This window comes from Cimex lectularius, unplaced genomic scaffold (genome assembly GCF_000648675.2).
Source record: "Cimex lectularius strain Harlan isolate CLEC.00 unplaced genomic scaffold, Clec_2.1 scaffold217, whole genome shotgun sequence".
In the NCBI taxonomy this organism is placed as follows: Eukaryota; Metazoa; Arthropoda; class Insecta; order Hemiptera; family Cimicidae; genus Cimex; species Cimex lectularius.
The window spans coordinates 416,256-430,938 of NW_019392871.1; the positions used below are offsets into that span (position 1 = coordinate 416,256).

Below are 14,683 nucleotides of genomic sequence, written 5' to 3' on the forward strand. Positions count from 1 at the left end.
GGTTGGGATCAAATTCAGGGTCGCTGAAATCTGATCCTGCTCCTTCCATGGATGAGTGCCGTGTCAATTTCTTTCAATTATGGCCACCGGTCCCCTTAGGCATCAGAAAAAGTCCAGAGGCGATGGTGGGGATCGAACCCACGACCGCGGGATCTACTAGCTGAGAGTCTGACGCCTTAACCATTCGGCTACCGTGCCACCCCCTCAACCACTTATATAACTGGAATATTAGTGCCTTAACATCCTCCTTTTAACGTCTCCTTTGCCAACTTGGAATTCATATTGGATACACCATCTCCCGCTTTCCACATACGTTTTACCCTCAATTAATTTTTTTCTAACAGCTTTGCAATTTATATAAATGAATTATGACGGGATTATAAAAGAACTGTTTTTTTCAATGTTTAATTTTTTTCATTAAATATGATTACAAATTATACAAAAATGAAAGTTTATACAAGTTATAAAACGACATTGTGCACTAAATTGCTTAATTTTCTTGTGGAATACAGAGTTGAGAATTTGTTTAAGAAAATTTATGAAAAATTCTCCCTGGATGTTTGAAACAAGTAGAATATATTCAACTAGAAACTATTTTTATTAATTGACAGGTTTTTTAATGTTTAATATAAGAAAGGTTGATATTAAATTAACACCGGGATACTAATTACAATGTTTTTCAGGTATTTGTAAAAAAATGATAAAAGTGAACTATGAGACATACAACACAATAAGTTAAAAGATTATTAATTTATTCTTTAGAAGAACTGTAAATTGAATTTGACAATTAATAAATAATTTTTGCATTTCAAGAAAATACATAAATAAACAACACAAAAGTGATAAATTTAATGTGAATAACAAACAATGTGGCATTTTATGCCCAAAACTTATAGAGTATCAAGTTCAAGCAGAACTAGCCATAGTTAATAAGGTACAAGTGATTTTTAATAAGTTATTACTCTTTTATCAGCATAGCTCTGAGATGATTAAAAGTTTTGTTAAATACAAATAACAATTTTTGTACGCAGATTAATTTTTAATAACTCTAATCTAAAATTAAAAATACGAAACATAACAATCTCTTGAATTTATAAATCTCTTAAAACATATGTGACAACTTAAAATGAGGTAAATATTAGCAAATTTAAAAGTTTACTCAGGTATTAAATAAAGGTACTTAAAAGTTTAGTCTATTATCAACATCAAAATTCTGTTGGTTATGAAAGTCAGTCCAAAAAACAGTCTCAACATTAGTCCTGAATTATTTTAAAGTTAGTCTACAGTATTAAAATTATGTTTAAATAAAATGCAGTCTCTTAAAATGGTTTAGAGTGAACATTTAGAAATTGGACTCCATGGTTCTTGAGAAAATTGTCCCTCCAATCAAGTCTTTGTTTTAGAATAAATAATTAAGCTATTTATAATTACATATTCCTATTAACATACATCAATAAAATTTAGTCTTTATGATTGATTACAAAGTGTTTTTTAAAAACTTTTTTAACTTAGTGACTTCTTTATACCATATATGCTGCTAAAACCACTAAACTTTTACCTCTCCATCAAATGGGAAGTACCCGGCTTTGAAGAAACAATCTTCAACAAATTTCTAAAACAAAATCATTATCAAATAAACATTTAAAAAAATAATATAAATGTTAAGGCAAATAAAACAATAAAAAAAAAAAATGAAATCACTTTTTCAGTTTCTGCTAAAGCATTATGAGCATTTTCCACCCATGTGAACATGTCAGAACTTGACGGGACTTTGATACCCTTCGCTTTCCAACTACACTCGTGCTGCCATTTGAGCCATTGCTTCTCAATTTCATCCTGAAATATAAATTCACGATATTTTCTCTCTCTCTACCTACGGTCTAACAAGAAAAGAGCGACCTTGAATTTCTGGGCTATACCAAACGCAATCGGCTGCAACTTTGGGGAACAGCCCAATGGAATTATTGCGACTTCAAAGCTGTCGTGATGTCGACAAAGCCTGTCCAAGTCTAAGTGAGGCTCATAAATATCACATATCACTGTGGACGACTTTGGGATGTAACTTCAAATTACAATAGATGCATAAAATGTTGCAGTTGAAAATATGATAATTACTGAACTATAATGGTACATACGGGATCATTGAGAAAAACCACTTTTCCATTATTATTTTGTCATTGATTCCATTTTCTTGCACTAAACTGAAGCACAATGTTTTACCTTCTGTATACTCAATTTTAATTGGGCTCTAAAAATGATAAAATAAATTAATGTTATTTAAAAATTACATCTCTTATTAGATAAGAATCTTTGTCCTACCTACAAGTCTATTACAATTAACAAATTTAAAAAAAATTCCATGTCATAAATTATTTAAAGGCAGAAATGTTTAATATCCATATGAACAAACACATATTTTATATGTAATAGGTAAAATGTTTGAACTGATTTTCTTACTTTGGTGATGAGAGTTGTTGGCAGAAATGTTCCATCAGCCCTGCAGCAAATGATCAATGAAGCGTGGGAATTGTCGAAGCCTGATTTCCTCAACAGAGTAACCGATTTTGTCGAACCTGAAAATCTCTCTGTCAGCGTATACCACACTTAGACCTGATAATAAAAATAATAATCACCAGAAGTCATGAAATTCAAAGGGATTTCATCGATGGCAACAATCAAGTCAGCAGGCAGTTTCCTGTCTGCGATGACAGTTGCTATCATGTTTTGGAAGCTAAAGCATTGTCTTTCCAAGATTGCTGGCAGTTCAATGAGAGGACTTGGAAACTGCTGGAGGATCTTCATAAACCTCTTGGAAAACCTCACAGCCCAACTTGGAGAAGGCTTGACACAGTTGTTATAGTTAGCTTTTGTACATACGTTATTTATTTCTATAGTACAATTTACTATAAACAAATTTGCATTTCAATTTCAATATCACAGCTAGTTTTTACTACTGTTAAAATAACAGTAACATTGGGAGAGTAGGAAACATTTAAAAATATTGAAAAGGATAATTTTTTTACACATACCTAATATTAACAGGGTATATGAACTGTAGTTATAAAATAATGAGGAAGATAAAACTGTAAATATTAAGATAAAATATTTAAAATACCTTTAAGCCAGTGTCATTAAGCAATGCCGCTTGGTTCAGCAAGTCAGCATGAAGGACTGTCCTGTTTCGCTCAAACTCGCCCAAAACCCAAATGAGCAGATCTATGTCTTGATTTGTCTTTTCAAGTGTACATGTTACAAGTGAGTAGCGTTTTCTCCATCTATAATACCACCCGGTGCTGCAAGTCATCCCTGTATGGCCAGCAGCATGATACATCTTTAAAGCTGTTTCTCTAATCTAATAAGTCTTCTCAATAAAAAAAGTCAAACGACATCCAGCTAATGTATTAAAGTACCTGGCGGCTGTTTGGTTTTGTCGATTGTTGCTGATACCAAGACCAAATAGCATTGTCTACCTTTTCATCAGTCAAATAATGCTTTGGCTCTCTTTTCACAACTTCAGGCTTCTCTTCTAAAAACATCAGGATCACAAAAAAATAAACCAACTTCTTTCATTTTGACTCTTTGAAGTCATTAAATTAAAGAAGAAAAAAAGTTTTGACAAATTGTTAGTTGTAGTTTACTCTTTTTCAGTTATTTTGGTCAGTCAGATGCTTTTTTCACTAGACAAACTAAAACAGTGAGGATATAGGCAGATCAGAACTGACTAAAGTACAAGTTCATCACTTTGCATACCTCAAAAAGAAATATCAAAATTTTTGGTTGTCAACTCGGATTAGGACAGAATTTTCAACTTTCTAAAATATTCCGTAAATTCTAAAATTCATTAATCTTAATGGGGGTCACTTTTATAAGTTTTAAAGGATTTACAAGATAAGGTGTTTCTAGTATTTCATTCTCTTTTGAATTCCAAATATGTTAAGTTTTGTATTAATGAAAACAATTTGTAGGAAACTTTACTTTTCTGCTTGCTTGAAAAAAATAAAAAATAAAAAAATAATAATGGACATTTCGGAATTGGTGATTTTGACATGGAATTGGATGGCCAGAAACGTTTGAAAATGCAGAACTGCAAGCATTATTGCCAAACACAAGAATAATCTTCGGGGGTGACTCAACAAGCATTTTCATTACACCTCAAAGCCATGGGAAAGGTCCAAAAGGAAGGAAACTGGGTGCCATACTAATTAAAGCCAAAAGACATGGAAAAGAGATTCGACTTGCAAGAAGCTGATCCGAATGCCAAAACGGAAGCATCAATGGCAAAGCCAAACATTCATCGAGCTCATGCTTTTTATTTGGTGGAATAAGCTGGATGTAGTATGCTATAAGCTGCTAAAACCAAATGAAGCCATTGCAAGATAGCTACAGACTACAATTTATTACACGCTAAATTATTTAAAATTTCAAAGAGTGATCTTGCCCTGTCTCACAATTGGGGATTTCCTTGTAGGTTACTTATTTACATAATTAAAATTAAAAAATATTTCATTTACAAATAATAATTGATTTATTTTTTTATTATTTATAAAAAAGATTAAAAATCAAACAAACAACCTTGGGACAATAATAATAATATATAAGGAATATAGTGGAGCTCAGTACCAAGAATTTTTTTACAATTAACCTATATTATTTGTTTTTTGCTGTAATTGTGGTGACTTACCACCTTCTCAACAAAAGCGGCACCTAACGAAATTCCAACAATTACAACTGCCAGAAGGTTCGCCGATGGAATGCGCTACACATTACCAGTTCAATTAAGGATTGTTTTTTTTTTTTTCTGTTGTAATTATAAATTATAAATAAGAAGTAGTTAGTGGTTGGTAACAATGTAAATTAACTGTAATTGTCAGTAGATTGTAAATAGAGAAATAAATGAACTGTACAAAACCTTTTAATAAAGAAAGAAAAACCAGCAATCCAAGGTAGCCACTTCCCGCTCCTCCAAAATCTTACCTCCTAAAATACCTCTGGCTACCAAGGATCAAGAAACACAGTTTTTGTAAAAACTAAAAAAAGCCATTCACTAATTTCTATCCAGCAAGAGAAGGGACTTGTCCATTGGAATGACGTAAGTATTCGGCTCACCCTCGTTTCGTCCAGCCACCTCTTCATTGGCTTGAGATACATTTCGCCTGTGTTTTCACCGGCTCTTCTCAGAGGCACGCTTGAGTTTACTCAAGGAACTAGGGTTTCCACTTTGAAGACTCGAAAGGACCCACGGGTCGTATGAGCTCACAGTCTCCGGGGTACGCAGTACAGTCAGACAGGTGGAAGCTCTGCCTCTCATGCATGCATTTTAGGGCCAAAATCCTCCTCGCCGGCTCTGCCAGAGCCTACCACTTAAGAGTGCCCTTCTTGCCTGCCTGAAAGGGGTCTTGTGCCGTAGAGCTCACGATCATGGGCTTCCCAGTAGGGCAGAACAATTGGGACCTTCCTGTGTACAATACCGGCCCTTGTGAGGGCCCGCAAGGTTCAACGGTGACTCAGAAGGACTCCAACAGGAATATTTACCAGAAATAAAAGGATCTAAGTTAATGGGATATTTATAGTAACGTGAGTTAATAAGGTAATCAAAAGGTTCAAAAAATCTTGCCTCAATTTTGGAAAGTGTATTCACTTTCCTTATTAGCTACAGAAGAAAATAAAAACCAGAAAAGGTGTTGATTGGGATTAAGCAGCCCCCATGGTCATCCTCGAAGAGTCAATTTCCTACTTCTCCAACTTGTCCACCAGAAAAAAAAAATGTTTTTCCTCTCAAATCCTGTATTTACTCCTTCCAAATAAAATTTGTTTCGCAATCAATAACTTACGGCTGTATGAAGTACTTCTGTTCTAAAGACCAATTGTTCTTTCAAAACAGAACTTTTATGTGCCAGAAAACTGGGAAAAAGTAATGTTTAGTGATGAATTCTGTAATAAATTTGTTACAATTTTTGCACATGAAAGTTTCAATTTTCACAAAAAATCCTTTAAAACTTACTTGTATCCCCAATACTTTTAGTAATAATTCTAACTATGTATGCCACAGCATTTTCAGCATTAATATTGAAAAAACAAAGAAAAAATATAAACCTTTTACATGTTATCAATATTAATATACAGCAACTATTTAGAATATGTTTAGCTTTATCTTTTATGCACCGTAAATTTATATTTGTACACAAATTGTTTTTGAATGTATTTTATTTATGATTTTTTAATTATGACTACTGTATTCCTTATTTTTATAATAGTATACCCACAGTTAATATTCGATCAGGTAAAATAGGTTTTCCAAAGTTCTGAAAGCCTTTGTTACATAGTATGTGTTATTTATTAATCTAACCTTTAACGTAACATTCGATCCACTCAGTTATTCTTTTCCTGTCAATCTTGAAAATCATCCCGACTTTCTTTTTTGAGTAATCGTTGCATAGGAGGGCAATCTCCTTTTTGAATTTCCTTGGGTATGTTATGCGGCCTTTTTCAGTCTTGCTCTGCAGTCTAAAAGCATAAGAATTATTTATGATTATAAAATTCACTAATACATTCAAGAGAATTTTTCTTCATTTTAACAGGGGATCGCAAAAAAAGAGCTCATATCAACCCCCAGAATGCCTGCGTATTTGGAAAAAAATTGAATTGAGGGCTGTTAAGATCTGAACTGTGGACACTGTAATGGATGAAAGATAGATAAATAATACAAAAAAAAGTGGAAAAGGGAAAAATGCCTTTCTCTTGAAAAGAATCCTCTAAATAAAGCACCCAAAAAAAGAAAAATAACAGAAAATAAACCAAAGACTATCTGGAGATAAAAAAGAATGGAAAACTCATTAAATTTTGTACTTAATGTGAAATAAATTAAATACAAAATATTGTTAGTTGTGTATTTAAGGTAGTTACCTTGTTGCATATTTAAAGAACCACAGGTTTGTTTTTGTAGATCTCATATTACAAATTGCTGAAAATAATTCTGCTATTTTGTTCCCGAGCTCTTCTTTTGTGATGAGGTGGCCGCATATTCTTTCAGTGTGTAGCCATTTTAAAAATTCAACATCAGGGTGAAAAATGTTTTCTTCTGGTTTGGCCTTCTCCTTTCTTGGCACTGTTCTCAACCAGTCGGCAACAGTGCCTTTGTTTACTTTGAATACAGAGACGGCCTCCCTGATGGAGTTTTTCAAGGCAAAGCTTATGACTTTACTCTTGAACTGAGGTAGATACCTGTCGCCCCATTTCTTCCCGGCTTGGCGATTCTCGAGGTCACCGTTCGATTTCAGTCCTTGTGTTTTTTTGCAGTCTTGGGTTGTAGGATCAGAACTTTCAAGGAAAGAAGAACAACTCTGGTCGCTCAAAACGTTTCCAGAGTCGTCCAGATCGATGTTTTCAAGAGGTGTCAATTTGAATTCTTCTTCGAACAGATCTGACATTTCCTCTTTGGACGGTCCAACCTGGGACAGAAGTTCTTCCTGCATGACTGTGTCTGGATTTTGATTAAATATTGTCAGTCTTTCGGATGTTTCAAAATCAGTCTTTTGATTTGTTTCTGTGAATCTTTTCCATCATCTGTTTCATTCGCCTTGAAAACAGTAGGGAAACAAACTATGAACAATTTAAATCTTCTAGTGGAAAAAAAATATATACATGACTGAATTAACCTTGAAATAAATTATTAATGTTATTTTTTACCTTAAAGTTTGTTATACCAAAATTTTGAAAAGCTTTTTTTGCATAAACTTTTGAACTCCTTGCTTTGAAACTTTTTCCCTTTGGCCAAAAGCCATATTTCATAGCTAACAACTTTTGATGACTGATCACGTTCATATTAAGATCCATTCTCCTGAAAAATGATGCCCTGTATTAAATAAGTGATAATTGCATTTCAATCGTAAGTATTGTGATGTTGAAAAAAATTCTCATATTACATTAAATTCTATCAAATTAAATTCTCAGGTTACTCATTATAATAATGTAAAATACCATCAAACCACTTTATATAAAAAATTTATATTAAAAAAAGACACTGTAGATGGTCTATATAAGACCAAAATGCATCAGAAAATAAATGCCTTTGTGGAAAAGACAATCAATTTTCTACCCATCTTCATTCTGCTAGTCAAAGTAGTGTACTAAAAGTAGGTCCAGTATTCGAGATATTTCACTTCAACCTTTCACAACTTTATTCCATCAAGTCAAACATATCTGATAAAAGATTAATTATTAATTATTAATAATTTGGTTACACTATTGGAAAGAATGAAAACCCTATGAGATTCATTTGTCTTATTATTGCAACAAAACAAAATGCAAATCAGAAAATAAACTTTTATTTGTTTTCAAAGTTCTAGCCTAAAGTTTAAGTAAGATCTTGGTTCCGTACATACCGACAGAATTGGCAATTACAGAAAAATTGCCCATGTGCTTTAAACACATGTACTGTAATTTTTCAAAGTTCAGGTATGTCTAGTGTACAATTAATGTGTAATTGCTAAAACAGAAAGATTTTGCAGTTACAAATGGCTTAAGAAATTAGTCGTTAAAATTTGGAAACTTCTATTTCACTTCTATTAAAAAAAATATTGGTACAAAATTGAAGCAAGCTAGAAAACGCCAAAACATTATTAATTGTTCAAAATCTGCCAGGAAGAAAGTATGTTGGGCGTGCATTTTTCACAAAGGTGGACATTTTTGAACATTTTATTTCATTTTTGGAAGCTTTTTGTTTTTTCTTATTTCAATTTTTTACCTTTCTTTTTCATTCACTTTGTGTTACATTCACTACTGTTTGATAGAAATATTAAAATCTCAACGGCTAATTTTTTTTGTTAACCATTTGTAACTGAAAAATGAATTTTAATCAATTAAAAGTTAATTTTATACTGGTAATAACTGACCTTGGAGAAATTAAGTACACATGCTTCAAGCTCATTAGCAGGGGCAACATTTTTGTAAGCGCCATATCTTACCACAAAAATCTTACTTAAACTTTAGACAAGTGCTTTGTAAACTTGTAAAAGTTTTCCTTCTATCTGATTTTGTATTTTGTTTACTTTAAAAAAAAAAAAAAAGGGAGAAAAATAATCTTATAGGCTTTTTAATATTCTTTCAATCGGTTTAATCAAATTTACAGTAAGATTAAAATTTTATGAGATACGTATACTATATGTAATAAAGTTGTGAAAGGTTGAATTAATGTGAAAAGTGAAATATCTCAATTATAATTGAAAATTAGACTATGGACAATAGGAACTTTTTGGTCCAATTTGACATGCAGGAAAATCTCGTATCGACTATTGATGTCCATTCACAAGACACCCTGTTAGCAAATTATTTAAGTTTGTGAGAAAAAAGATAAGAATTAAAGAAAAAAATGCTGCAGAAGAGAAAGTATTTGTAGGTATTTCACTGTTGAAAACAGAATGTTTATTATAAATATTTCATGTTTTATAGACATTAATACTAGCCTTTACTGCAAAAAGAAAAAAATATCTACCTGAAGCATATCAGATTGAATGCCACAACAAAAATATCCAAGTTCAGAGAGATGATCCAGACCCAATTTAACAACAAAAACAAATGAGAATGGGTGTAAAACTGCCAATGTAGATAACATACAACCAGATTCACCAATACATTTAAGTTTAAATTTACACATGCCAGAAAATCCCTGGTTAAACATATCTGGAATGCAAATTAGGGCTTAACTCTGTCCTCTCACTGATAGGACCTTTTTGAGATGAGATAGGAATGTAAGACAATTTTTAAAACAGAAGAGAAACAATAATAGATTAAAAGTACATTATATGCAGGTTCTTATAAGAAGACAGAAGAAACGCAGAATTTTAATGATTTTGTTCACAGATTTGCTGAAAAAAATTCAATACAGGAAATGTACATTCTACAATGATACCCACCCACGCAAGACTGTTGCAAGGTCCTGGGTAATTTCTTTTCTTTTTTTTATTATGGCAGTGGAACCTTTAAAATATTAATACTAACTTTTTAATTATTTTTATCAGCTTATTCTTAATTATATAATTACTCAATTAATTATACACAAGTTTTTCTAAATAAAATTTTGTGTCATAGGTGCGATTCGAACCCATGACTTCGGCTAAATGCACCGCTGCTCTACCACTTGAGCTACCACTTCTATCGCCCATGCCATAAACTTCCCATTTCGACTCCACGTTCTAATTTCCCGTACAGCAGCAGCGTATTTAGCTGAAAGTCATGGGTTCGAATCCCGCCTGTGACACAAATTTTTCATTTTTAAAAAATTGTGTATGATTAATTGAGTACTTTAAAAGATAAGTCCTTGCATAAAAAAAGGAGAAAGTTTTCTTCTCACATTCCTGGGTAAATTAAAGGTGGCAACAAAAAGAAAAGAAAAATAATCAACTGTTTTATGCAACGTTAAACTACATTAAATTTACTGGGCTCAGAGGTAAAGTAAAATGAAAAATTCCTTCTGATTGAGTAAGAACCTCTCATGTCTGCAGGTTTCTCTATGTGGAGAGTGGACGATCCTGCTGATTAGAGGTAGAAACATACGGGTTGGGCCAAGCTGGATAATACGCACTCATTTGTATTACCCTTTATCTTTTTTTAGAACTGGACTGAGTGGCCTAACCAAATCCTATCTGTACCAACACAAAACATCATTGGGACGCCCTGCCTTCATGAGGATTCAATCCATTGGTTCATAGGTCATTCAAGAAAGTACATTCAATGGCAAATAATAAATGCTCTAGTTCTTTAACTTAAATGAAAGGGTTTCCTTCCCATGAGTTGAAAATATTTAAAAAATCGTATTCGAATCCGTCCGTAGACCTGCTGCACTATTCTGCAGAAGAATATGTTTCCGGAGCTAAAGTACAACTGTTAGAACCAGGGCAATCGACAAATTTCAGATGGGCTTGAGTTAACCAGTGTACTGTAAGCGCAGAACAAAGTATACGACTTGAAGGGCGCAGTATCAGCAGAACCACCTAAATTCTTGTAAGGTTTTCATGTATAGTTGGTTTTGTCTTTTAGCAAAGAATTTGAGAAATGAGTTTTTGTACCTTGTCAAGAGATGAATTCATACTCCATGACTGTTCCCCTTCGACCCAGATCATGGGACGTTCAGATCATGTCATGATGCAACCAGCCACCGACGGCCTGTCGAGACAATAAACAAACAAATAACACGGCTAATTATAAAAAAAATATCTTGACAGTTGTGTCAAGACTCAAGAGTAGAGACTAGAGATGACCGATAGTCGATAGAACATCGATAGTTCTATATTATAAGCTACTATCGATAGGAATTTGGAAGGAAAAGTATTAAAACTTATGTATGACTTATTTTAAATAAATACTATTTGCTAAATAAAAAAGTTTATCGAAATTTTCATATCTTTTCTACCCACGTTGATTCTCTTTGGTAGGAAACAAACTATTTTCCAAGGTCTGTTTTTATAGAAAATGTTTGTATATTTTGAAACCCTTTCATTCACGCTAGTAGATTACATTCATACACCAGACTACACTCACACTACCCCAGAGTACCCGATATTCCTCGGGGTATTTGTTAATAAACCCTTTCATTCACGATAGTAAATTACATTCTCACATTAGACAAAATTCACACTACCATTGAGTACCCGATATTCCTCGGGGTATTTGGGAATAAACCCCTTCACTTATACTAATAAATTACATTCACACACCAGACTATATTCACACTACCCCAAAGTACTCGGTATTCCACGTGGTAATTGGGGATATGCCCTTCCATTCACGCTAAAAAATACATTCACACACCGACTACATTCACACTACCCCGAGTACCCGATATTCCTCGGGGTATTTGGGAATAAACCCTTTCATTCACGATAGTAAATTACATTCTCACACTAGACAACATTTACCCTGTGGTAGCACAGAGTACTTGATATTACTCGGAGCATTTGTGGGATAAGTCCTTCCATTCACGCAAATAAATACATTCGTTCCATTAAGTAACCCATACCACATTCATGAAGATACAAAGATCCTCCTATATATTTTTATTGTTATTATGACTGTTACTTTTAACAAAACAATTTGATTGTTAATTTGATATATTATTATTATATTTTAATAATATTGTATTTTTTTTAATATGCCATGAACTCAGTTATTAATTCTTATAAATTTTATAAATATAGTTGTTCGTTGTTGTATATTTAATGTTGTTGTTCATCGTATATTTTCTATTATATTATTTCATTGCTAATTTTAGTTTTCTTTGTAATCTGCTACTTTTATGCGTTTTTTACATGTAAAAAAAGCGTGTAGTTGCCCGTTAAATAAATAGGTAAGTAATTTCATACTTGTGGTCTGGGGCATCCGCTTTCCCTCCTCGCCCTTGTTAATGTTTGTGTACGCTGCCGACATTTATTTCGAAATAAAAATGTGTGATAACGTGATTTATGTAATGATTGAAGAGATTTGTATAGTTTTTATAGTTTAAAAAGAGAATGGATTGTTTTCTTCTGACGGGCGAGCGGGGAAATTTGTCGAGGCGGTGATGAGATCGTCTCGGAGCTACACTGCGGGATCACAAGTCGAGCCGAGGCCAGCTGACGGAATGTAGCGATTTTTATACCATGTAATCTTGGGATTTGCGTGTCGCACGTTCACATCTTTGTTCAGGAGTCGCTGAAAATCGAACGAGGACCGGGACGAACAGCGCCATCCGCCCGACGCGTTCTCCTCTCGGCCCAGTGAAAAGGACGTCTAGGCGTTAAATGCCGGCAACCGACGGGACCGAGGTGTCGAGTGTTTACAGAGCGGCCGCACGGAAGCTCGCCCCGCCGGCCATTTCCTCATCCGGACCCGAGCCTACGACGAAGGACGGCTGACCGCGGAATCGAGTCGCGTCCACCCGCGCCCGGCCCACAGCCGACGACGACGTCAATCCGGCCGACACTCGCACTTTTCGTAGTCGCCATTTTGTAGTCGCCTGAAATTATTTTATATCGGCCGTTTATTTATTTCGAGACGCATCCTCCTCAGGCCCGACGACGCGCCCTCTCCTCCGTCGCCGGTCCGACCGTCCACGACGGCGATTCACACGGTAAGTCGAATCTTCGAAACGGCCCCACGAAGCGAGCCGAGAAAATCGACCCCCGACACCTAACCTCCGGCGGCTCCTGTCAAGTCGTCCGGCGGCTTCCGACTCAGCCCCTGCCTCCGGCCGCCTCCCGCCTCCCCGGAAGCCGGCCGAGGGCGGAATCCGCCGGACCCGGCACCCGCCCGATCCGCCCAGTACAAAAATGCGTAGTTCCACAGATATCGATTATGTTTCAGGTCTTCTGGAAGTGAAATGGTTTTGAATGTCCTGTCGGTAATCTCCTGGGTTTACTGCGCGTACAGGTACAACGCCGCACTCGGATATTACATCGTACGTTGAATGATCGAGCGCCTGTCGTCCAAGGGCAGAAGAGATGACGATTTCAACCAGGGGCCAGACGGTCGAGCCTCCGGACGGCGAAAACAATATCGTCCCGGTGAGTTGACACATTTTCAAATTTCCGACCTTTTTTTCCTACTTTTCTTTATTCCATCCCGTACCACTACGAAATTTCAGCATTTTCGACCACGATCGCACGCCATTTCAGGCTCGGGGCGAGACTCTTCCGTCCACCTACGAGCCGTAGTGTCATTTCAAATTCTCTACTTTTTATTTATTTTTTAAAATTTTTAATATTTTTCCCCCCAACGCGTAACATGTCGGTTTATAACATTTATTCCTTTGATAACACAATATTGTGACATTTTTATCACCTTCCCCCTTCTCATTGTTACCTACCAGTGCACGGATCAAAAGCACAACAATTTGATTTTTAGGATTTTTATTGTATTTTTTGTTATTCCATTTCGGCATGGATTCGCATGTTTAATATTATAATACGATTTTGAAAATATATTCCGTTTTTGTTTTCAAAATAAACATTACAATTAAAACAAGAAGTAAAAAAGGTTCCTTAAAAAAAAGAAAAAAAATGAAAAAATTGTTTTGACGGGTCGTTCATCTTATCTCAACACAATTTTTTCAGAATCCATCAGTATATAATATTATAATACACTGGTGGACAAATTACACACAACCCTTAAATTTTAATATACACTGACAGACAAAAAATTCCGTCCACTTGTAAAATAACTTTGATTTGTATATATTTTTATATATTAATCAAAGTTTCACGTTTTTTAACGTTCTAAAAAGTACAAAAAGTAACTTGCTAAGGAAAAAAAAAAGACGGACAGATAAAATTTGTTTTACATTTTTAATTAACATTTCAATATTGTGTATTTCCTCCTTTTGCCTTAATTACATATCGAAGACGTCTCGGCATACTTTCTACCAGTCTGGAAATGTCTCTTTTCTTGAGGTTAGCTCATTCTTCACGAAGAGTGCTTTCAAGATGGTAGAGTGTATCTGGAAGTGATGGACGTGTTCTTATTCGTCTTTTGAGGTTATTCCATAAACGTTCGATTGGATTCAAGTCTGGAGAACGGGCTGGTCAGGCGAAGACGCTGATGTTATGCAGTTGTAGGTTCGTTTGATTATGCGAGCGACATGTAGACGGGCATTATCGTGCATTAGAATAGGAGTGTCGCTGATTTCAACGAGGATGGGCAACGCATGATGTTC

General features: G+C 34.7%; 2 protein-coding genes and 1 long non-coding RNA gene across 3 annotated transcripts in view; 2 read left to right on the top strand and 1 right to left on the bottom strand.

Moving 5' to 3' along the window:
• Positions 1-438: 438 nt before the first annotated feature.
• LOC106661383 lies at positions 439-12,452 on the bottom strand. The gene is made up of 13 exons (XM_014384717.2): positions 12,357-12,452; positions 11,064-11,160; positions 7,687-7,837; positions 6,904-7,576; positions 6,347-6,504; positions 3,411-3,526; positions 3,116-3,352; positions 2,634-2,841; positions 2,458-2,573; positions 2,136-2,248; positions 1,900-2,062; positions 1,702-1,836; positions 439-1,612 (listed from the first exon to the last, which is right to left on the bottom strand). Exons 4-13 carry the CDS (start codon positions 7,470-7,472, stop codon positions 1,547-1,549), a joined length of 1,881 nt encoding a protein of 626 aa, XP_014240203.1. The 5' UTR covers positions 7,473-7,576; positions 7,687-7,837; positions 11,064-11,160; positions 12,357-12,452; the 3' UTR covers positions 439-1,546.
• On the top strand, positions 9,214-11,057 carry LOC106661384. The gene is made up of 4 exons (XR_001339710.2): positions 9,214-9,390; positions 9,448-9,938; positions 10,500-10,539; positions 10,610-11,057. It is a non-coding gene; the product is annotated as an uncharacterized LOC106661384 (long non-coding RNA).
• Positions 12,453-12,579: 127 nt separating the features above from the next.
• The window catches only part of LOC106661382 (probable ubiquitin carboxyl-terminal hydrolase FAF-X), a 41,590-nt gene continuing 39,486 nt past the window's right edge, over positions 12,580-14,683 (top strand). The window contains exons 1-2 of the mRNA XM_014384714.2: positions 12,580-13,102; positions 13,336-13,535. Of these exons, the coding sequence (XP_014240200.1) occupies positions 13,473-13,535 (63 nt within the window). The 5' untranslated portion in view covers positions 12,580-13,102; positions 13,336-13,472. The remainder of the gene's footprint in view (positions 13,103-13,335; positions 13,536-14,683) is intronic.

Excerpts from the sequence above, each read along its gene's own strand:
- LOC106661383 (XM_014384717.2), bottom strand. The coding sequence starts at position 7,472 with ATGCAGGAAGAACTTCTGTCCCAGGTTGGACCGTCCAAAGAGGAAATG. Across the intron at positions 2,249-2,457 it reads CAACAACTCTCATCACCAAA|AGCCCAATTAAAATTGAGTA; the intron begins GTAAGAAAATCA and ends TATCATTTTTAG. Across the intron at positions 1,837-1,899 it reads GTATAGCCCAGAAATTCAAG|GATGAAATTGAGAAGCAATG; the intron begins GTCGCTCTTTTC and ends TTTATATTTCAG.